The sequence below is a fragment of the Camelina sativa genome, chromosome 10, assembly GCF_030686135.1.
Source record: "Camelina sativa cultivar CO46 ecotype springtype chromosome 10, ASM3068613v1".
Lineage (NCBI taxonomy): Eukaryota > Viridiplantae > Streptophyta > Magnoliopsida > Brassicales > Brassicaceae > Camelina > Camelina sativa.
Genome location: NC_141889.1, coordinates 4,884,410 through 4,906,647, shown reverse-complemented (window position 1 = coordinate 4,906,647; position 22,238 = coordinate 4,884,410). Strand labels below are relative to the sequence as shown.

Genomic DNA, 22,238 nt, shown 5'->3' with positions numbered 1-22,238 from the left:
TATGTGGTCCACATGTTAAAAAAAGGTCTCAGAATTTACAAGAGTTGAAGACCTACAAGTTCTAAATATATATACATATATATATCCATAAGAGTGAGTTTTGCTTAAAAGCGTGAAAGATTGAGACTTTGTTGAGTCTTGAGAGAGTGGAGACATACAAGTAGACGCATCTCTCTGTTCACATCATTGTACATTGTAGATTTCTTCTAGTTTGTCGAAGAAGTTCATTGTAAGCAATTTTGAAGGACCTCAAGGTCAACAAGGAAAAGTATTATTTGTGTGAAATAAGATCGCAAGATTAATATCATTACATCTCAACGTCTAAATCCTGGAATTTTGTGGCAAAAAGAGATAAACTTCGTTTTGCATCCTGTTGATTTTCATTCACTGGTTGTGCATTGTTTCACAATGGCTATGTAGACACATTCACGAAACCCAAAACATAAAATCTTGTGTTTCGATTTACTAAGAGGAAGAAGAAAGCGACGAAGATGCTGTGTTCAATGTTAGCTTCTCTTCATCATCTTCCAAGACGAACAACATCTCTGTATTCCTACACATGCCATGAACCAGAACAACGGGCAAACCAGCCATAACCCCGATCATAATACCGCGGGATACATCTGTTAATAGAAATATACCGATCGTGAGGACCAACAAAACCAGCACCAAATTAGAATCATCGACCATATTGCCAAATATCACCCATGGTTCATTATCCCGGGAGTAGACATATATCCATGCGACTATCAAAATAAAGAAGACAGAAAGGTGGACGGGTTGCCAGAGCATGCTGATGAAGATAGAAACAATGAAGATGATAATGTAGTTTGTTCGAAAGATCATGATGTTGGTTTTGATTCGTTCGGTAGCTACACTAAAGGACACAGGAAGGCTAAAGGCACTACACTGGACAAGTTCAAGCCATGGCCTTTGAGAGCTAAGGCCTAAGGAGATCAATTCTTTGGCTCGTCCTACTAAGCTCAGGCTCGACGAGGTATTTGCTTGGGATGGTATAGTGCCATAGGTTGTCATATTCTTTCACAAGCGACAAACAGCAAAAAAGAAAAGAAAGAAACAGAGAACATCACCACAAGAACCTATATTCAAAAAAGAAAGTGCTGGTACCTAATTTGAAGACATAAAACTGTTTGCTTGATGTTTCTGAGGTAGTCAGGTCACCTCTCTTATTTGGGAATGTTTTATTTCAGGGCACCAGAAGAGAGGCAGATAGGAATTACAATGTACTAATAATGGAAAGGAGAGATATATCAAAGGAATGGATGGATACCCTTAAACTTCTCTTATCAAATCATTAAATACTATAATGAGACTGTTCATTACAAGTAGGAAAAACCAATTCTTTAACAGAGTCTATTCGTCAATAGACCTTATTGTCTACAAGCATAATATACTGACCCGCTTAAACCCAAAGATGCCTAGAGAACATTTAAACAACTCAACGTACGATACATGCACTCTACAGAACACAACGTTGTTTGGTTTATAAACCAGCATAAAGGATGCACCATCATAGTCTCTGATAGCCTAAATCGATACCTTCACTGGCTGCTAGCATCTGAAGCAATAGCCTCACCACGATAAACTCTCCACGGTCCTCGATAGAATACTGGCTTCATCAAAGGCACCGTTTTCCCAGGGTGCTCTTCCCAAAACTTCTCCTGTTTACAGAGAGAGTAGAGTAACATTAAAGTTCACACTAGAAAAACAAACAAGAGAGAGCATAAACTTATTCTAACCACAAAACAGTGTACGAAACACATTGTCAAGAATTCTCAATACCTACAGAACAATGGAATTAGATTAGATTAGATACTAATCAAGACAACATAATAGTTTGGTTGAAAGACCTAATGAAGAACAAATTCAAGGTCTAGGTTTTTCCTTGTTCACGACAATCATCAAATCGTTAACAATGAAGCAATTGATCCAATTTCATTCACATTTTGAACCCTAGCATTTGCCAAACACGAGAATCAGATGAACTAGCTCACCTTGTAGAGCTGCTCTGTAACTGCAGCGCCGATGACGCCGGTGTAAAAGGCGGCGACATAGATAGTAATCAAAGCCGTGAAGGTTTTTGGTCGGCGGTAAGGCTCGATCATTTCCCAAACAGCAAATCTCTCGAACTTGTTGTAGTTATAATCAGCGTATTTCCTCCATAGTTGGCTCCACACTCCTCCTCCTCCTCCTTGCATCTCTTCGCCGAATTTTGGATTTTGCTGTTTCGCGGTGGCGCGTGGAAACCTGAGAAAAAGAATCTGAAATCGGAAAGGCCAAGACTTTAAAACGTTAAGATGTTTACCAAACAGTCCTCATATTCATACAAGTTTTAGTTTTCAGTCCTTTACTTTACTCTAGATCCCACTTTAAGTCTTTGAGCTCAGATTTTGTAAACTAGTGTATAAGTTAGCATATGGTTCTTTGTAAATTTGTAGTCATTGTGTTATATCATAACAACACAATGATTCTTATTTAACATCACACATGCATGCATTTACACATCAATAAGATTTGCTTTCAAGCAATAAAGACGAGCAGTAGTGAAAAATACATTTGCGCCATTGACTATAAGCGGGCAGAAGAATCGTAACCGGATTCAGGAAGTATTCTTTTACACCAAAAAATATGACGATATACAGAATTTTTAAGCTTCGTATTTGCTTGAGCAACCAAAGATTGTTGCACTAGTAAATCTAAAAGCCCGGCACTTCTTCAACTTGATCCAGCTGGTTTGGCTAAGGTTAATCCTTCAGGTACTTTGGCTGGACCGAGGCTGCAACGATCGGTATTGTGCAGTCGGATCGCATCTTTTATCTTCTGAAACTGATAACAATACAACATATTTTCAAAGACGATGAGATGTCAGAATACAAGTGTTGATCTATCAAAAAGGTTGAATGCCCAATGGTATCAATATCAAGCAAAGGGTTTCTAATATCTGATAGAACCTATATCAAAAAAATGAACATTGACATGCCAAACTCTAGACATGGAAAAGGAATATAATAGTCTTCTTTACCTTAGCAAGAGAACATGAGAAGGACTCAAGCTGGCCATCAGCTCCACGGTAAAAGTGGAAATAAGGAAGCACTCTCACATTCAAACTCTTGCACATCGGTTTATTCTCATCAAAGTTTACTTTCAGGAACACTATATCCGGATTTTCCACTGCTGTCTTGCAAAGCTGTAAAGAGACACAAGAAACATCTCAATTTATTTCAGAATCACGAAAGAGAAAATGGAACTCGTATAGCTACATCGAACAGATAAGTCACAGGAGGTAGTAAACATGACACTAACCTTTGGGAACAATGCTCTACAAGAAGCACACCAAGTTCCATAAAACTCTACAATGACTAATCTTTCGCCTGCTCCGCTTAAAGCGCTCAAGAATTCTTCAGTAGAATGAATGTCAACCATGTTTGGAGCATTCCTCTCCCACCATTTTGGTGGCTCTGTCTCTGCTACATTTTTATCTACCTAAACCACAAACACACATCAGTAACTTAAACAATGGGCATCACCGTCTCTAAAGCAAAAAATTGAAACTTTAGACTACTTTCTAATCATCTAAAACGGGATAAGATTCTATAGCACATTATTACAGTACCAGGAATCAATGAGATTCAGAAAACAGCTAAAGGACATAACTTTAGCATAAAAGTCCCAATTCAAGTTTGAAGCTCAATCAATTTCCAAAAGGGCATGTAAATTTACGGAAAGAGTCAGCTCAAAGCTACGACATTTTTTACCTTGACACGAACCACATGGCTCTTGGGTCGTCTAAGGGGGATATGGCTTCCGAGAACAGAAGATGGGTGGTAATGAGAAGACGAGCACGAAGGAGAAGATGAGAGAAGACGCAATCTCTTGTCGGAATTCAGATTCGAATTTGGAGGTAAGCAAGGTTGCAGAGGATTAAGAGCGGCGGCAAAGGATGTGAAGGATGAGGAGACGCGAAGAGCCTGAACCGACGTCGTCGTTAACCGCACAACTCCAGCCATCTACAGAGAGAGAAGAAATTGAGATTGTTCTTGGTTTTGTCTTCTCCGAGAGAGATCCTCTAGGAGAAGAAGATCAGAAAACTGTCTGGTTCAGATTCCAGTGATATATTTCTCTCATCAATCAATCATCATGTCCCCAAATATACATAGACGCGAATTTAACAAATTTAGCGTTTTGGACCGCCGTCATCCACTTGGCGTTTTGTTACAACGTTAGCGTTGAAAAGTGTAAACGCGTTTTTGTTTCTCCGTTTAGAATCGTGTTTTAACACGGAACGGTAATGGTGGCTTATGGTGAAGCTGTCTTTACACACACACAAGAAAGTTATGACTTAAATGCTATTTCTGTCTTTATTTGTTATTTGGGTCCCCAACTTTAATTGATGTACAACAACAAACACGCACAAAAATCTAAAGGAAAAATATCAAATTGTTTAGGAATGTGTTTGAAGGCTATTTGGGTTTCATTGCGATTCACATTTTTGATCAATCAAGTCTAGTATATACACTACTTAGGTTTGACAAGCTTTCTAGGAAGGTTCTTGTTCTGTCTAAGGAATAAGTGAATATGCTCTTTTCCAAAAAATAAGTAAGTGATAACATCTAAATGCAGTAAACCATAGGCCACATCAATGATATTGATAAGTATTGGATTCCCAAATGTGGTGTGTTGTTGATAACTCCAACATTACCATAGTAAAATTTGTAAGTAAAACTATCAAATAGTATCAAGTTAAGATTTTACCAAAATTTATCATTAGTTATAACAAATTGCTGCTTTTTTGGGGGTCAAATTCCACTTTCATCTTATGTTTTACAATATTATCAAAATATCAATTTTGAAATTTCATACATCTTTTACTTTATTAAACTACTCTGGTTAATAAATAAATTCTATGAATTTTAATATATTCTAAGTTTTATTTACTTAAATTTTTCTATTTTAAAACTTTCAGTTAGATTAGTTTATTCGTTTTGTTTTTGGTAGGAATTTCACTAATTTTATTTCCTTTCATCTTCTTTCACTTGTTAGGTCATTTAATTTATATGTTATTTTAATATATCTAACTTTTTTTTTTCTTTTTTTCCATTATTAACTCATCTGTTGCCACCGCAAAGTGGTCAAAAAGCTCAGGCAAGTCTTGTGACTGTGAAGTATGCTGTTAATTATTTCCTCTTTCTAATCTTTTTTTCCCCAACGTAACTGATTGTTGTCGATTAGCTAACTACGAAAGCTACACTCAAATTGTTGGCAGAGAGGTAGGTGTAGTAGTATGAAAGAGATTTAATGGGAGTTAATTGTGGTAAAATAATGAAGGTAAAAGCATCATTCTTTAACACAACAATCCGCAAGATGAGTTAGCAAATCTTTCAAGCTTCCTAGTCCTAGAGTGAAGCTCTAACCACTAGATGAAGATGGAGTTCACATGCGCAGAGCCGCAGACTGCTGAGTTTTCTGAATCACAATGAACAGTTTATTTGGTAAATTGGCCTTTTTTTTTTTGTAAAATCCTACGAGGCATGAATAAATTAATAAATTATTATTCTATTTAGACAAATATTATTTTTAAATTATAACGATTATCTTAAATATATACTGATATAAGACTTGATCAGTATGTTGAAGCTATAGTTTCATTATATTATTATTTTTATTGCATAGTATGATTCTTTAATTTATATCATATCATATGATGATAGTAAAGTAACAATCGTGGAACATATCCGATCAGCATGCAGTACTATGCATGTGTAAACAACGTGACGAATACTATTGTAATTTATATCGTGTAATTTTTAGTCTAATTCTATCGAGTACAACACTATACAATGTCATAAATAAATAGTTGTAAAGTAATTTCGTTGATTTTTTTTCTACGCAAGCATTAACGTGATTAATTTCAAATTTACAATAACATTTGATCAGTCATAACGAGAGGCTGTAATAAAAAAACGGAACATCCATACTTAACCAAGATTGCAAAGGGTAAAAAAGAGATGAGCCATAACTTGATTATACATATCTTGTCGGAAAGGTTGAAGGACGGGCCAAGACATGCATGTACATGTAATTCCGTTGCGAAGCTTAACTCACTGTAGCGAGGTTCCGAATATAAGATTGTCGACCGAAAACTTCAACATATATATGTTTCTAGCACCATATATTGACTGTCTTTAAGGATCTAGCCCACGACACTTGTAGTTCGTTGGTGTTAAAGTCATCGATCAGCAGATTTCAGTTTTAAATCCGGGATTATTATAGTAGGTATATATGGACCATAATGTCGTATATATAAGTATTATAATAGTTTTCCTATATATACCACTTACAGTCACAGAACATATGATAAAGTTAGATTTAGTTTACCAGCAATCAAGGCTCCATGAGTTATTTCACTCACTTTTCAAAAGATTTATAAATACATCGATTCATGATAAAGAAATATAGTCGTCTGTTGTGGTTGGGTGTATGACCTCTTTTCTCATAGACACAATGAAAAAAAAGTGTGCTAGAAGCTTAGGGGTAGCATTTTATTATTATTAAGTATTTTATTTTAGCGTCTATAATTTGTTTATTTTATTTTTACAAATTTAGAAAAAGACAACGAGTGGGACATTCCTGTTTTCTTTAGGAATGAAAAAAGCAAATCAAATTTCACAATAATAGAGTGGATGAGTCCAATTAGCTTTCTCTTTGATTTGACCAAACAATAATCTTATTGGAATAAAAATATCAGAAAATACGTTTTTTTTTTCTTAAACTTGTACAAATCTCATATCATAATTAGCATTTAGATTACTGGATATGATTTTTGAATAAAACTAACGAATACAGTTTTAAAAAATTCCGTATCATAATCATTTTTAATACGACAAAAAAATATCATATCAGAGGACAAAAAAAACATATTTTTAATACAAAAAATATATAAACAAAAATAGAATAATAGAAAAATGTAATTTTAAATCCATCGATTCTGGAGCAAGTGACACTGGATCTCCTGTATTTTGATTAACCCTAGCAGCAAAAAAGTACAAAATATTAACTATCAAAATATTTATCTAAAAATACGAATTTGTCTTACCAAAAAAATCGAATCTTTGTTGATTCGTTCAGGTTTCGTTTTCCTCACATGATTGAAGGGAAGAATTATTGATTACGATGGACTATCTCTATAATTGATGTTATCATAATTATAACTCATGTAGAAACTACATAGCTGTATCTGTTGCAAAATAGCTGTATCTGCTGAATAATTTTTGTTAAGTTAATAGTTTGTTTTTCACTTCCGCGCGAGATGGCAACATTAAGTTAGATTCCTAGAAAAACAAGTGAAACACTTTCAAATATATCAAACTATGTATTTGACCAAATATATATATATATATATATCCAGAGCCGGCGCTGACTATTTATGGGCCGCAAGTCTAAATACAATAAATGTTGTTTTAAAAAATAATGGTTGAATAACAAGGGGAATAGAAAGGCTGGGAATCGAATCCTGGTGCAGGTCACTGAAAACCTGCTGCTTTACTATCAGACCAAGAGAACTTTTCAGAAAAATAGGCCGATTAATTATTATATTATCTGACGGCCGCAAGCACCTGCTTGCCCTGCTTGTACTCCTGGCCGGCTCTGTATATATCAAACTATGTATTATTGGTTATGTATGTTTACTTAATTACTTTAGATGTTAACAGTAACTAGGTCTATATATCCAACTATGTGGCGTAGACTACCGAACGGGTGTAGGGGAGAGATCTGATTGAGGAGCCTAGGAAGAATGTGATAGACAACATACTAAATACAAGAGTCTAACTCTTGGTATTATTCACTACAAAAGTGATATTAAATAATTTTTTTTTCTTTTTTTTTTTGTAGTTTTAAAGACAACATAAAAATATGTGATATTATGAATCAACACATCATGACCATGTCCCCTATTGAATAAAAGTCAGATATATATACTATACAGATTAAAAGCCCACTTGAGTAGATAGATATTTGCTATAAAACGCATAGTTTTTGTCTCTTTTTTTTCTTCTAAATTGGATACTCTTTTTTTCTAAATTGGACTCAACATGTCAGTATGTCACAACCATGGCCAAGATCCCGATATGTTATGTGAGTGCTAACGGAACAATTATGCTTAGTAGTTTCTTAAAGGAACTAACATTTAACATATATTATGTGAATTCCATGACAAGCAAATTAAAAAAAAATCGTAGTTGAGTTCACGGTATTTTTACTATGTGCTTTTAGTTTTGATTTAAAGTAGTTTATAATTTGATAGATAATATCTACTACATACTTTCCATGTTTTCTTGACCCCTCCAAGGCTCCAACTCTATATTTGCTATATACATCAAAATAAAATATAAGTAATTTTACAAATAAAAATTGAATATTGATATTCTGATTTCAATTTTTTTTTGTTAAATTAGCCATGATTATTAAAATTGATGGAGTGTTCTTTTTATAAGTATAATAAAATCAGATTAGAAGAGTCATGAAATTATTGAAATTTAAGATATACATATAGAAAGCAAATTGGTGAAATAAACCCTACCACTACCACTTGTTCATTACACATTGTACATAACTGTTGAATCAAATCAATTGATTTGGGTACCAATTTGAAGATGATGATGACCATTCATCTCTATATATAATTTTATATGCTTTTCTTTTCAATATATATGTCGATGCTTTTTCGTAGGACCATGATGCATACATGATAATACTGTCTATTGTGAGCATAGAGACAGTTAATAATCCTAGTGTAAAATAGAAGACCTGTCCATATGACACCTACCACTTTCTCAATGCTTTCCATTCATGTTATAAAACTTGTCGTGGTGACAAGCAACAACGTAACAATACATTCCATCACTCAAATCTAAATATGAATATCTTCTCAATTATTTCAATAAATTTATAGTGGCGCAATGGTTCGTGATGATTCGACATATACAAAATAGCTAGGCTATAGTGAGAGTCTTGTGGTTTTAATTTTAAATGACAAAATTTATATATGTCGGAGATCAAATTATGTTTCAAATCTTGGATTCAAAATAATTTACATAAAAAGGAAAACATGAAGGTTGTATATAAGATTTGATACATGAAAAAGGTATAAATGCTTATATATATGGCTTTGCAAGCTGGAAACTAGGCGGGTTCGGTGGATCCTGTCCATGATAGCTCACCACACAAAATAAAATTTTAAGAATCTCTTAGGGTTGTTTGTATATATATATATATATATAGGTAGGGATCGGAGCATCCTAAGCTTTTTCTTTTGTTCCTTTCTTCTTCCAGTTTCCACCTATTTTCTTAGTTTAGAATACCATTTTGACTTTAAATATGGGATAATCCAAATTACATAAATTTTTTTCGCTTTTAGTTATTATTTTTTTTTTGCATCTTTTGTATGTATCCATGGAATTCACAAATAAAATGTGACTAAGAAAATTATTAATCTCTTAAAGAATAAAGAGAGAGAGAGAGAAAAAAAGAGTACTAGTGAGTGAGACTAAAAGTGACTGGTGAGGGAACAAACAAAGATGTAAATTCCATTATACATCTTTATATCTTGCTTTCTTTTTAACTTTCCTTTTTGATTATTTAATTTCCTTTTGTCCCCTGAGACTCATCTATGAAAGAAAATTCAGAAATTTGCTTTTTAGATTAGAACGTGGCTGTAAACTTGTAATTTTTAAGTAAAACAGAAAAAAAAAAAGTAAACCAAATTAAAAGTAAAAAAAAAAAAACAATTAAAAAATCTTACAAAACTAATTAAGCTTCTCTAAACACATTGACCCAAAAATAAACAAAACATATTCTTAAAAAAATTAACACTCAAAAGTTACATTTGTAATGCTTAAGAAGCCTATTGGCTTCCCTTAAACCACTATAGTAGGCACCATGAGTTGTGGAGTAATGGGTTCTATGTGTTGCTTCCCCTGCAAACATGATTTGAAGCTCATAAACCTTGGCTTGATGATCATGACCATTGACCTGACCAACCTTCTTATTAATCTTTGGCAACGGCTCGGCCATGGCGTCTAGGTCATCCCCACTTGATCCGACCGCCACATACGAATAAGAGCCCCGGAACAGAGGATCACTTCCCCATTTGCTCTTCAAGACCTTTGTGATCTTCATTACTTCACCACCATCATTCAAAGAGCCATTGGTCAAAGTTTTTGCAGCGTCTTTCTTAACTTCCTTGCCTGTCAAGCAAGAGATAGTGGTCGTGACACCTTCTATGATCTCCTCATCGGTTAGTTTCTCAAGCTCGAGAGCTTCTTTGCCTGCAAACCAAGAAAGCAAGACCTTCGAATTGCTGTGGATAGGGCTAATGGTGGCAGTTCTTCTCATCCACCACGGGATTTTCACGAACCTAAACTCGGAATCCTCGCGGTCAAACACAAGTTGCAGAGACGGGAAGTGTCTCTGCGACATCTCAACGAAAAGCTTGTTGACAACTCCATAACCAAGCCTTTTAATAGCATCTGATTTGAAATCAGGCAAAGGAGGACTAAACAACTCCTCATCACTCTCAATCCCTGCTTTAAGCACCCCTAAAGAGACAGTAACAATAACATGATCTGCAAAAACAACAGACCCATCTGAGAAATGCAGCTTCACATGACCATCTTCGTTACTACTCTGCCAATCGATCTTTCTGACCTTTCGATTCAACTGGATAACACCTTGAGGAAGCACAGACGCCAAATGCTTAATAACACTGAGATAGCCTTTAGCTATGGTGATCTCTTCCCCTGGAAACATCTGGTACTCACTCTCCGCCGCGAAATCGAGCGTCGAGAGATCATCGGCTGATGTGTAAGTCCTCTGCGTGTTGCTAAACATCGTAAAGATAGCTTCTTGAAGCGACTTCCTACTCCATTTCCCATAATACCCTTTAACCCCATCACCAACACCTCCATTGCTGATTGAATCCCAATAAGCATCAAACCCAGATTTCAGAAACGACCCAACACTACTAGAAGAACAAACCCTAGTGGCAGTTTCGTAAATACCATCGAAACGAGCCAAATCGGAGTCGGATTGAGAGATCTCTTTCCCCTGAGCTAATTCCATGAGAGCATTGAACAACCCAGAGACGGATTCAACAACCGAAGGCTCAACCTCGAACCCACCTTCAGCAAAGGTCTTAACTTTATCAATGCTGGAGTCCATACACTCCCATGGCTCGTCGGAGACTAAAGAACCAGTCTCCTTTGCGATTCTGTAAACAGGGCTTCCACCGATCCCGTGGATCCACGTGGCACCCATCTCGATCTTCTCTGACGAGAACTCGGAGGTGTTGATCCTACCGCCGATTCTAGAACCGCCTTCGACGACGGAGAGCTCGAACATGTCGGTGGAGGTTTTGTAGAGCTTGTTCGCCGCCGTGAGACCAGCCATTCCGGCTCCGATAATAACAATTCTTGCTTTCTTCGCCATAGTTTTAAAAAAAAGGAATCTACTTGTCGGTGTGTTTGGATGAGAAAAGGAGAGAGTACTTTTATGGAGGAGGGGGTTGGGGTTGAGGATGGAGTGTGTGTGTATTTTGGGGATTAGGGGAAGGAGACGAAGAAGGTGAGAATGAACGGAGAGAGATTGCTTTGGCAGAACATTTATAAGGGAGAGTGTGTGTGATGAACTGATGATGATGTGTCTCTGTGAGCCCAAAAAAGCCACTGGGGAGGAGAGTTTTTTACTATTATGTGAAGATTTAGATTTCTAATTAAGAAATTATTAAATTTTGAAATTCCTAATTTTTGTCGATTTTATTTTTTTTTTAAAATAAAATTCTGTTTTATCAAATACATATATGAGTAAATCGAAAATATTTTTTTTTGCAAAACTGAAACATATAAACTGTAATCACAAAAATCAGCATGAGTTTATATGTTAACTTTGTTTATAATTTAAACTAGATATTTTTCTAAGACAAAACATTTTTTAATGAACAGTTAATTTTTCACAAATATGTCATTTTCAACCATTCTAATCCCAAAATAATTGAAAGAAAGTAAGAAACTTTTGCTGTACATACAATGTCGTTATTAGTTATATAAAATATATATATATATATATATGAGATAATCAACTATTTATGAAAATACCGGTAGCTTTTCAATATTTTTTTCATAGTTTTTGTTCAAAAGTTAGGTTTAGTTATACAGTGAGTACCTTATTGATTGTTTTCAACAGACACTAAATACACTGGGTTTAGAGAAAAGAACCAAACTTCAGAATCACACACAACATAACCAACATGTCCTATAGGAAAAAAAAAATAATATATATATATATATATACATATATCAATTAGATTAGATATCAAGTCACCTCATCAAAGCAAAGCTCACCTATCGTCGCATTAGAAGCGGTTGAACCGCCTAGCTCCCAACGTTTTTTTTGTGTGTGAATAATGGGTGGTGAGAAGATTTTGCATGGTGTGCGACATATATGCTCAAAACGTACCAACAACGTGTCGCTAGCTATTTATACATTATGTGTTAAACACTTAAAACATATCTGTCTTTCTTATTGTTCTAACAACACATCTGCCTTTTTCTTTTTCTTTTTTCTTTGGACACAATTTTATAGAAATGGTCGAATGTAATTAGACCATTTGGATCGCATCGACATCGAGTGTATTAATTCCCAAAGGAAAAACTAATTATTGAATAGGAAAGTTATAACAAAAGGAATAATAATAATAATGAAAAACATTGAAAAATCTATACTAAAAAAAAAAAAGTGAGGAAACGAATAGAAAGAAAATGGTAATATTTGGAGAGGAAGAGATCACATGTAAGAAAGAAGATGACAGAGGTAGGGCCAGAAGATGCAAATTATGAGTCAGTGGTACTGATCCACCTTTGATTAGATACCTATTTTAATCAACCTAACCATGATTGTGTCATCACTCTCAATATCCATCTCAATCTAATTATATATTTAGCCCCTATTTGTTTACACATACGTATTTGCATGCAGCTACACATATATTGACATATTCATCCGAATTACTCAGATTTCTATTTACATTTTATATAAACATGTGTAGATAAATGTAGTGTATCACTGTGTATAAAAGAAACTAGACCTAGAATTGTGAGGTTACCAAAGATCAAGGGGTTTAAAACTCTTTTATGTTTGAGAGTTTTATGTTCTTAAAGTTTTTTTTTTCCCTTAGAAGTACATGCTTGGGTTGTAACTTGTAAAATATAGGTCAAAGACTATTGTTTAAAAGTTGTAACTTATAAAGATAGTCAATCGACACGATAATTTATTTTATTTAAGACAACTATATGTATAGTAAAGAATATAAAGACGTACGTTAAATATATTTCCTTTTGCTTTTTTTACCCTTAGAATTTGTAGGCAATCATCATAACAACACCACCAATAACACCATGAACTATTGATTCCTTAGCGAGTATGTTCATAAAGAAGTGTTCTTTAAACGAATATGTTTCTATGGATCGAAAGTATGCAACTTTTTCTTTAGATGAGGATATTATTGTAGATTTATCTTTACTTTAGTTAAACTTAATTATATCAAACTTTTTGCACTATACACCGAAATGGATCTTCATCAAAGGTAGTGCAGATCCGTAAGCTATCATATCGTCCCTATCGTTTACTTAATTAAAAATCAGAAAATGACCCATTACTAGCTAGAAAACTATATATTTACTATCAAGACTTAAATTTGATAACTATAATTACTCATAAAAATATTGAAATGATCAATATGCATTCCTTCTACGTTAAATCCACAATAGTATATATTTTTGTGACCCAACATTTATTAATTCTCGAAGTGTGAATTATTTTTTAATCCGACGAAGCATAAAGACAAAATCTTTCTGAGGCTTTTGTCGGTTGCGATGAGTTTGCACATCCCGAAGGAGCTCTGGCTCACCAAGAATCAACTTTGAGATCAATAACAAATACATATGAAACTAATATTTTTACTCAAGTTGTGTGTGACTGTAATCTCTCTATGTACTTTGGATGTACACGAAATCGATTTTTTTAAATAAAAAAGTTTAATATAAAACATGATATGATTTTAACATGGATTGCCTATATATATGCATAATACAGATTGTTTCTGTGGATATACAAAAGTAGGTACAAGGAAAGTCAAAATCTTGAGCTCCAAAATCTAGCTACCATGGTATTTTCCCGTGACCTAAGGAATTTTCCTTGATCTTGGAAGCTTGAAAATGACACAGTCGAAGGTGGTCACGTGTTTCATACTCCTATATTTACTTTGCAAACTATAGATGCATTGTATCCATTTATAGATCAGTAGCAAGTGTAAAGCTTTGCACTCATAGACAAAGCTTTTGGCTTAAAATTGGTTCACCACACACACATCTTTCTCAAGTAGAAATTTGGGAGCAATGTTTTTTTTAAGAATGAGGCAGATGATGATCCATCCAGGTAAGTTTGTGCAAAACATCAATAATCAGTTTAATGGTGTAGTATCACTACAACAATTTCGATAGGATATCGAAGTGTCGAGGGGACACTTAAGAGAACCAGACAAAAAAAAAAAAGGTACTAATGGCTAGGATTTTAAAAAGGACTTAACCTTGAACAATGGAGATATAGTACGTCTTGAGCCACAAATTTGTCTCATCTCTTCCAAACAAATAGTTTGGCATATTCACATACACGTACGTACAAAACTCAAAACATGTGTGTGTTTGTATGTGTCGACAATCAAGGTTTTTGTTTGGTTATAGCTACAATGAATCAATGATGAGAATCCAACAAAACCTATGGACACCCTATCTGATGGTCTTATATCTATGAAAGAGTAGTGTACTTAATGTCAGATAAGCCAAGAACCCCATGAAAGGGTTAGTATGTACTAGATGTTTTCAAACTAGAGAGAGAGAGGTAAAAGGGAGGAGAAAGAGAGAATCAACTAGAAGATATTTTGCAATAAATATCCTCAAATGTCGCTACCTAACTCCCTCACCCCACAATCCCAAGAGTTTTAACTCCAATTGTCTGCAAGTTTGCATAGATGTCAGGTCTTAAGATTGCATAACAGCTCTGTAAAAGTAAAACTAGTGTCCGGTTCAACCTGGTTTATGCAGAACCGATTTTCTTGAATTGAAACCAAATCGATGTGAAGAACCACAATTTTCTACCTGCTTTTGTTGTTGGAAGAAAGAACTGAATGGATTCAGTGAAACATGGGTCAAGTCAAGTACTTAATAATTAAGATCCGGATTTCATTCTGATGGTTTAGTTTCGTCATGCTTAACTTAAGTTTGGATTCACAAGAATGGTTGAAAAATACAAGCAAGTTAGGTGCCTACCATTTACCCGAAGAAACAGAATCAAGAATCCTAAAAGATCACTGAAGTTTGAAATTTACCAATAGTTTGAATTACTTACTGGCCTATATAGCCAAGTAATTTCCCCCACAAAACGAATGCCTAACTCACATACGCATACCGATTTCCGCAAAACTGCACCTAACCCGCAGCAACTTACTAATAGACATGGGATTACTTCCTCAAGGCTTGGAGGTACATGTGAAAACATGTGACTTGAACTTTTCTAGCTCTGTTAAGACTTCCTCTTCCGCTCTGTAAATCAAGTCGCTCAACCGCCATATCTGCATCATTTAAAATCATAACAAAGTTTTCAAATTTACCAAGAAATTTAATCATAGTTAGGTTTCCCAGTAAATGCAGCAAGACATTTAAAAAGTACCTGCAATGTTCCACCTCCACCGCTACTCTCACAGTTATCAGAAACACTGACAATAGTCCAAGGGTCCAATACGTTCCAGTTGAATTCGACCACTTTGTCCCTAAGAAAATTTAAACAAGGAGATTATAGAACTGAATAGAGTAAAAGGAAAAAGCAAACATGAGAATCAGGATAAAGTCTTCAAAACCTGTGACCAGCATGCTGGAAGAAAAGCCCATCAGGACTTTTGGGTGCACGCTCGGACTTCTTACCAACCTGATGCACACACATAGATACATATATGACTATGATGAACCTGAAAGTAAAAAACGTTTAAATGTGAATCTGAAAAATTATACTTACCCTATCATAATCCCAAAGGTTCAAGAGGCCATCTTCTGCGGAACTCCCAAACACAGATGATTTATCAGGAGACCACTGTATTGATTACAAAGCAGTGTCACTGGAGTCTGGAGATAGGTATTCTCATATGCAGGACTAATAATATGAAGAAAGAAAAAACACAGAACTAGGGGCATGTTGTTGAAACCTGAACGCAAAGAACAGCAGCTTTGTGGCCTTCAAATGTGTAGACAGGTGAACAAACTCCATTTGAGGTCAGGTTTCGGCGGTCAAACACACGGACAGTGTTATCTGCTGACCTGGACAAATGGTGTAGAAACGTTGAGTGAGAGAACAGTAACATCTTTGTACTTTTGGACAAGCAATCAAGTGTGGAAAATCAATACCCTGTCAGGATCAAATTGTTGTCATGAGGATTCCAATCGACGCAATGAAGATCAGCATCATGTGCCTTCTCAACCTGCCAGCACACAGAAATAAACAGATGGAAACTGACAACCGAAAGGTCAAACATCGAACTCCAATATGGCTAAAAAGAGAGGTACCTTCATGGCGGGATTAGTGCCAGTTCTTGCGTCCCATAGCATTAGGCAAGAATCATCACCAACACTGCAGAATTCCTGTGCACTGCAGGACACAACAAAAAATCAACAAATAAAACATCAGAAAAGTCTGTTCTCTCATTGGTGGAGCCTATCAGAATAGTCTGTTCTTTCTCTCTCATCAGAAAATTCTGCATTTGAATATAAACTTAGAGCCTAAAACAAGGAGACTGCCCCAAAAAGTTACCTAGATGGACAGAATGCCACATCTTCAACTGTATCCTCGTGACCACGATATACGCCTCGAGGGCCAACAGAAGGACAACCAGTTTTATTACCACCTTCACCAGTCCGTTTGAAGCTTGATCCAGGCGATTTGGAATCCGTACCAGCCTTTGTTATATGATCTTGGATATTCCACAAAACAACGGACTTGTCCTTGCCTGCACGGATGAATATGACACAAAGATAGAACCAATACAAACTTGCAGCAAACCTTTAAGATATGACACAAAGATAGAACCAGTACAAACCTCCAGAGAGAACAAAGGGTTCGGTTGAGCACATTGCAAGAGCAAATTCAGCATCATCCTGATGCCCAGTTAGTAACTGAAAATAAAAGTTGTTCAGATGATGCAGAAAAAGGTAGCACAAGCATGTGGTTTAACACGGTGGGAAGAAGATACCATATCCGGAGAAGAATTTGGAGCTCCAGGCACAGCATACCGGTCTGGTTGAGTCTCAGTGTCCCAAATGAGAACCTGAAAACCGATATATCATAATTGCATGACTGAAACTAGAACTACGTTCAAACAAAGATACTGAATCACGAAAGCAACTTTTTTTATCAGGCTGATGACCGTAGAAAGCAGAGCTTACATCAGGACTATCGGTGTGAGTAGCTACAATCTTGTTATTTTGTGGGAGTTCCCTGATTCTGTTAACCTGCGATTAATGAAGGGTACACATAAAAAAGTCTTTTTGCAGTACTGAAAGTCCTTCAACAAAATGCATATTCGGTAAATCCATCTAAAAAAGAAAAATGAGAATAAAGGGAAATGTCTTGAAAGGGTGGAACTCACACCTCTCCAGGGTGGATGATGGTCTTGTACTTCTTCACCAATGGAGAGTAAGCCGCTTCATTAAGCTGGAAGCATATAAAGAAACGGTATTTCAATAATTTTATCTTAGCAGAGAGTAACAGAAGGACAAAAGCACAAGCTTTGGTAGAAAAGAAAACTAATTACCTGCCTATTAACAGCTTCGCAATTGGCTATGACCAAAGTATTAGGCACACTGCCATTAGTCTAATGACAGAACCAAGAAACAAAGGTAATATAAGTAGCAATAGACAAACTTTGGTTATCATTTTCCTCAAGAAAAAATGTATAAACTAAAAGAAAAAGCGCAAACCCACTTGTTCCGAGAGATAGAGACGTTGAGTCTTCGAAGCTGCTTGCTCAAGCTCTGGCCCCCATCTGCTCAAATCAAATACCAGTTACGACGAAACAGAACCTCTTTACGCAAAAATTAAATACTTCACTAAATCTTAGCACAGGTAAACATCTGAAACCAAAATGTAACAAAACCGAATTGGCCAGCTGTTGTTACCAATGACCACTTGATGATTCTCCTATCAAAACAAGTTCCAGAGGTTCAAAATGGAAACATCATACAGCTAATGAGCTATAACAGATCAAACTATAGAGAAAGAAACATATAAAAGCTTGGAGGCCGAGCTAACTCATCAACTGTATAAACCCTAACTAGAACATGTCCAAATCTCACAAATCCCAGAAAACTGCTAAGAAAAAAATCCAAATCTATCAGCATTTCACTAGTAAAAGTGGAGATCTCACTAAATCGCCTTACCAAAAGCAAAAAGCTTGAATTTTTATTTCCCGAAAAGGAAATAACTTTTCCAAAACAAAACGATCGAAAACCCTAGAACAGAAAAAAAAAAAAACCCAAAACAAGAAAAAGCACAGACCTGCAAGAGAGAGAGGGCCAGACGAGGGCATGGTTGGCAAACGAATCATAGAGAATGGGAACAAGAGCCTTCCACTGAGAGAACTTATCCTCAACAGTGGCCTTATGACTCTGCTGTTGAGGTGACTGAGAAGACTCTTCATTTTTCTTGGGTTTACGAACTCTCGTCTTCGGCACAATGGCCGTCACCGGATTCCTGGATACTCGCCTTCTCGGCCTGGTGGCTTGAACAGTCGCAGCAGCTTCTTCGCTCTCCATGTCCCTTCTTTCTCCTTTTTGGCTTTTTCTCTCTTCTCCTTTGTTTTTGTTTTTTTTTTTTTTTAATTATTATATTTTATGCCACCTGAAGTAAACTTCGTCCCGGGAAATACCAAATATGCAAATCCTTAAACCCAGCGAATAAAATAATTTCCTCAAAATAATTTGTTTTGTTTGACTATTCTCTTACCATCATAACATAAAAGTTGTGTTAACATTTTGTTTATGGGTTAAAAATCAGTATCTTCCCATTACAAAGCTAGTTCTGATTGGTAGGAATTTAATTAACTTAACGACGCATACGCTGTTCTAATAGCGGCCGAATCCAAACTCGATATGAGCACTCAAAAGCACAAGATAATTGATTGCAAGTTTGCAACTTGGTGTTTAAAGACTACTTCTCAAAGTCTAACAAGATTCATAACTCTGATTTCACTTGAACAAAGATAGATAAATCTGTAATTTGTTTTTGTCTCTGAACTAGTTGGGAATGGTACTGAGGAAGAAGGATTAGACATAAACGCCACTAGCAAGTAGCAAAAACAACGATCCAAATCCCTGCAAACAGATTTCAAACCCAACATTAGGTTTATGTAAGACAGTTATGACAAGAGGATGATGGAGAAGAAGAGAAGCCATACCAAGAAGACAGATGCAACTGCAGAAGTAGCGAGCTCCTTTCCGAGGCTTCGGTTTTTCCTAGATGAGGTAGTTTCGTAGCTGCAACACAAATGTTATGATTGAGTAAGTTAAAACAACACTTTGATCAATCCTTGTTGGACTGCAAATAACAGAAGACTCTGATATGACTTAATACGAATGGTTCCAGTCTATTTTTAAAAATTTTAACTCAAGGCAGGTACCCACTTGCTCGTAGCCCAAACGACACATTACTTCTAACAAAAATCAAACAATATCTCCTCGAACTTGACATCATTTGGAAAGTTGAGGCTCCTTGTTTAATGAGAATCATATAAATCTAACTTTCTTGTGTCTTAACTAAATCTGTGATCAGTCATTTTGTTACATTCGATGAATCTATAAAGTACTGATTCCATAAACTATCTATCACCTTTACTCATTGATATAATGGGAGTCTTTATACCATGATAGCATGTAGACCTCACACATTTTCCAAAAGCTAATTAAAACGAGACCCATGGCATGTTTTGTTACCACAAACTCTACTATTTAAGAGGGATAAAACCAAATCTAACAAAGAGATCATGAAAGTGATGAACTTATAGCTTCAAAGCTTTAAAAGCCTACCCAAAAACTAGCAATCGAGAATGCCTTGCGACCAGAAACCATATATAAGAAGAAACAATGTTGGCTAAGCTTCAAATACAGTGAAGAAGAAACAAGAGTAGAGCCTTAGATGATTCATAATTCATAACCTAGTCATGACTACCACACAAAAAGAGAACCCAATGACTAATCAAACACTGGTAAAATCAAGATTATCAAAAGCCTATCGAATCAATCAAGAACTGTTTCACTAATCTACCAATTAAGCAAATCAAAATTGGGAACCAATTTCGAAGATCTAGAGATCAGATCGAGAGTAAGCTTACATGAAGAAGATAGCAGTAATGACGAGGCCAATCGCCAGAGTGAACACCGACAAAGTCGGATACAGCGCCACTGGAATCGGACTCGCAATTGGTTTCGCCGCCTTCTCACCGGGAAAAAAAAAAGCATAAACAAACAAAAAAAAAATCAGTAATCATACAGCAGTAAACAAAGAGATCAAATTATATGCGATTGAAAACACAGGAACGGATCTAGATTTACCATTTTTGCTACGCTCTTCTTCTTCTTCTTCGCTTCGATCTGAGGAACGATGAAAAATAAGCCTTTTCTTCTTTTGACTGATCTCGCTTCACTAACACATGAGTCGCTCCCGGTTTGGACTTAACCGGTTTACACAAATAAGGAACTTTAATGGGCCAGTTATTGTTTCGATTTAACAGGCCCAATTTAACTTGGTAAAGGTACACATCTTTATTTTTTAATGTTTTTATCTATCATTAATTTTTAACACGAATTTATTAATTATTACCTAATAATACAGCATTGTAAAACGCCTTTAGATTTTTGTATTAATACTTCCAGATCCTTTTTGTATTGGTCAACCATGACTAATGAATTTTTTTTTTTTTCGTGTAAAAGACTTAAAAAATTGGTAAGGGTTTAATTTGTTGACCATTTACAAACAAAAACTTTTCTCCAAGAAGTGTTTGCGACTTGCGATACTAAATGACGAAAAACTGGCTGCCGAGTATTTTCATAGGTGGGTGGGACATAAATTTGTAATTAATTTGCTACCACATATGTTAATGTCTTTGGAATTGGATGTAAGCGTTTTAATCGTCTAGCTAGAGACTCGATCAAATGGCTTTTTTAATTTAGAAGGTACAGGTTTTTACTCGTTTGCTAGCTATTTGCAGATATTTTTCGAATTTTTAGCACATGGATCGAACAAAATAATTCTGTCTGTTGTGTGTGAAAAAGATTTTGTGGGAGAAAAAAAAAAACAATAGTAGATTCACTTTGAAAATCTAATCAACGTCGTTTTAGTATGCTTGTCCGATGCGACTATCCAAAACGACCTTTGTGGTTTGAAAACTACTAGCTACTATAACCTATATGCTTTTCATCTTTATATATATGGTGCTAGCTAGAACGTTATCGCTTAACACATAACTCACCACTTCGATAATTGTTTTTACACACGACTTTTGTGTGGTATCAAAACTACATATAATATATATCGACTAAAAATGTATTTATATTTAACATTGATTAAATAAATCAATAATCTTACGGGTGACAGAGTTACAAAACAGTTTTCTTTGTAGAACGTCATGTAATCACGGGACGGTGTGAGTCGGTGATATCATTCGTGTGCTTCAATTCACTCTCTAACTCAATAAGGGATAGAGTTTGTGATTAAATAATCCATAACAAATATATATATAACTATAAGTGTTCGTACGTCTAACTTGGCATGTGATACTTTGTGAAGACGAAATGAAGAAACTATAAAAAGTGAAGTTCGAGGTGAAATGAGCCTTTTGCTTTCTCACGCTACTGAAACTTGCGTATGTGTTTACAATTCTGCGCCGGTCCAATTGATTGTAAAACATGCAATTTAATAGGAGAAAGGCAATACAAAACGACGCAACCAAAGGAAAATGGAAAAATATAAATATAAAACGATGAAAGGGTATGAATGTATGATCCACAAACAATATTTTAGTATGTAGTTTCAAACGCTCAGTCTCAGCCGGTTAACTTAAACGAATC

The 22,238-nt window shown here is 35.5% G+C and overlaps 5 protein-coding genes and 1 pseudogene across 6 annotated transcripts; all 6 read right to left on the bottom strand.

The window, feature by feature from the left end:
* Window positions 1-237: 237 nt before the first annotated feature.
* Window positions 238-1,117, bottom strand: LOC104717231 (PRA1 family protein C pseudogene; annotated as a pseudogene).
* Window positions 1,118-1,288: 171 nt separating this feature from the next.
* Window positions 1,289-2,400, bottom strand: LOC104717230 (uncharacterized protein At4g29660). The gene is made up of 2 exons (XM_010434774.3): window positions 2,016-2,400; window positions 1,289-1,682 (listed from the first exon to the last, which is right to left on the bottom strand). The coding sequence occupies exons 1-2, from the start codon at window positions 2,217-2,219 to the stop codon at window positions 1,563-1,565; spliced, it is 324 nt and encodes a 107-aa protein (XP_010433076.1). The 5' UTR covers window positions 2,220-2,400; the 3' UTR covers window positions 1,289-1,562.
* Window positions 2,401-2,517: 117 nt separating this feature from the next.
* On the bottom strand, window positions 2,518-4,344 carry LOC104717229 (thioredoxin-like 2-2, chloroplastic). The gene is made up of 4 exons (XM_010434773.3): window positions 3,777-4,344; window positions 3,325-3,504; window positions 3,044-3,208; window positions 2,518-2,847 (listed from the first exon to the last, which is right to left on the bottom strand). The coding sequence occupies exons 1-4, from the start codon at window positions 4,026-4,028 to the stop codon at window positions 2,737-2,739; spliced, it is 708 nt and encodes a 235-aa protein (XP_010433075.1). The 5' UTR covers window positions 4,029-4,344; the 3' UTR covers window positions 2,518-2,736.
* A 5,355-nt stretch (window positions 4,345-9,699) lies between these two features.
* On the bottom strand, window positions 9,700-11,735 carry LOC104717228 (putative polyamine oxidase 5). The gene has a single exon (XM_010434772.2). It carries the CDS (start codon window positions 11,503-11,505, stop codon window positions 9,892-9,894), a length of 1,614 nt encoding a protein of 537 aa, XP_010433074.1. The 5' UTR covers window positions 11,506-11,735; the 3' UTR covers window positions 9,700-9,891.
* Window positions 11,736-15,336: 3,601 nt separating this feature from the next.
* On the bottom strand, window positions 15,337-19,125 carry LOC104717227 (WD-40 repeat-containing protein MSI5). Of its 2 annotated transcripts, none has more exons than XM_010434771.3 (15): window positions 18,673-19,125; window positions 18,100-18,160; window positions 17,930-17,989; window positions 17,767-17,829; window positions 17,562-17,627; window positions 17,369-17,443; window positions 17,216-17,291; window positions 16,930-17,125; window positions 16,686-16,767; window positions 16,527-16,600; window positions 16,328-16,439; window positions 16,141-16,215; window positions 15,986-16,053; window positions 15,799-15,898; window positions 15,337-15,700 (listed from the first exon to the last, which is right to left on the bottom strand). In XM_010434771.3, the coding sequence occupies exons 1-15, from the start codon at window positions 18,927-18,929 to the stop codon at window positions 15,599-15,601; spliced, it is 1,467 nt and encodes a 488-aa protein (XP_010433073.2). In that variant the 5' UTR covers window positions 18,930-19,125; the 3' UTR covers window positions 15,337-15,598. The 2 variants fall into 2 exon arrangements, with proteins under 2 accessions (XP_010433073.2, XP_087325741.1); XM_087469615.1 differs by having other exon boundaries at window positions 18,100-18,315; window positions 18,673-19,033.
* Window positions 19,126-19,266: 141 nt separating this feature from the next.
* Window positions 19,267-20,884, bottom strand: LOC104717226 (uncharacterized). The gene is made up of 4 exons (XM_010434770.3): window positions 20,724-20,884; window positions 20,504-20,604; window positions 19,571-19,649; window positions 19,267-19,487 (listed from the first exon to the last, which is right to left on the bottom strand). Exons 1-4 carry the CDS (start codon window positions 20,724-20,726, stop codon window positions 19,440-19,442), a joined length of 231 nt encoding a protein of 76 aa, XP_010433072.1. The 5' UTR covers window positions 20,727-20,884; the 3' UTR covers window positions 19,267-19,439.
* Between the last annotated feature and the right edge of the window lie 1,354 nt (window positions 20,885-22,238).

Bases quoted from the DNA above. Each gene is read 5' to 3' on its own strand.
- LOC104717226 (XM_010434770.3), bottom strand. The intron at 19,650-20,503 runs GTAAGCTTACTC...TTTGTGTTGCAG, and splicing joins ATTACTGCTATCTTCTTCAT to CTACGAAACTACCTCATCTA. The intron at 19,488-19,570 runs GTATGGCTTCTC...ATCTGTTTGCAG, and splicing joins CAGTTGCATCTGTCTTCTTG to GGATTTGGATCGTTGTTTTT.
- LOC104717227 (XM_010434771.3), bottom strand. From the start codon at position 18,929: ATGGAGAGCGAAGAAGCTGCTGCGACTGTTCAAGCCACCAGGCCGAGA. The intron at 16,440-16,526 runs GTATTGATTTTC...CCATTTGTCCAG, and splicing joins AACAATTTGATCCTGACAGG to GTCAGCAGATAACACTGTCC. The intron at 15,899-15,985 runs GTTTTGAAGACT...AAATTTTCTTAG, and splicing joins TTCCAGCATGCTGGTCACAG to GGACAAAGTGGTCGAATTCA.
- LOC104717230 (XM_010434774.3), bottom strand. From the start codon at position 2,219: ATGCAAGGAGGAGGAGGAGGAGTGTGGAGCCAACTATGGAGGAAATAC. The intron at 1,683-2,015 runs GTGAGCTAGTTC...CTCTGTAAACAG, and splicing joins TTACAGAGCAGCTCTACAAG to GAGAAGTTTTGGGAAGAGCA.
- LOC104717229 (XM_010434773.3), bottom strand. From the start codon at position 4,028: ATGGCTGGAGTTGTGCGGTTAACGACGACGTCGGTTCAGGCTCTTCGC. The intron at 3,505-3,776 runs GTAAAAAATGTC...TTTGTGGTTTAG, and splicing joins GCCATGTGGTTCGTGTCAAG to GTAGATAAAAATGTAGCAGA. The intron at 3,209-3,324 runs GTTAGTGTCATG...GTCTCTTTACAG, and splicing joins GTAGAGCATTGTTCCCAAAG to CTTTGCAAGACAGCAGTGGA.
- LOC104717228 (XM_010434772.2), bottom strand. From the start codon at position 11,505: ATGGCGAAGAAAGCAAGAATTGTTATTATCGGAGCCGGAATGGCTGGT.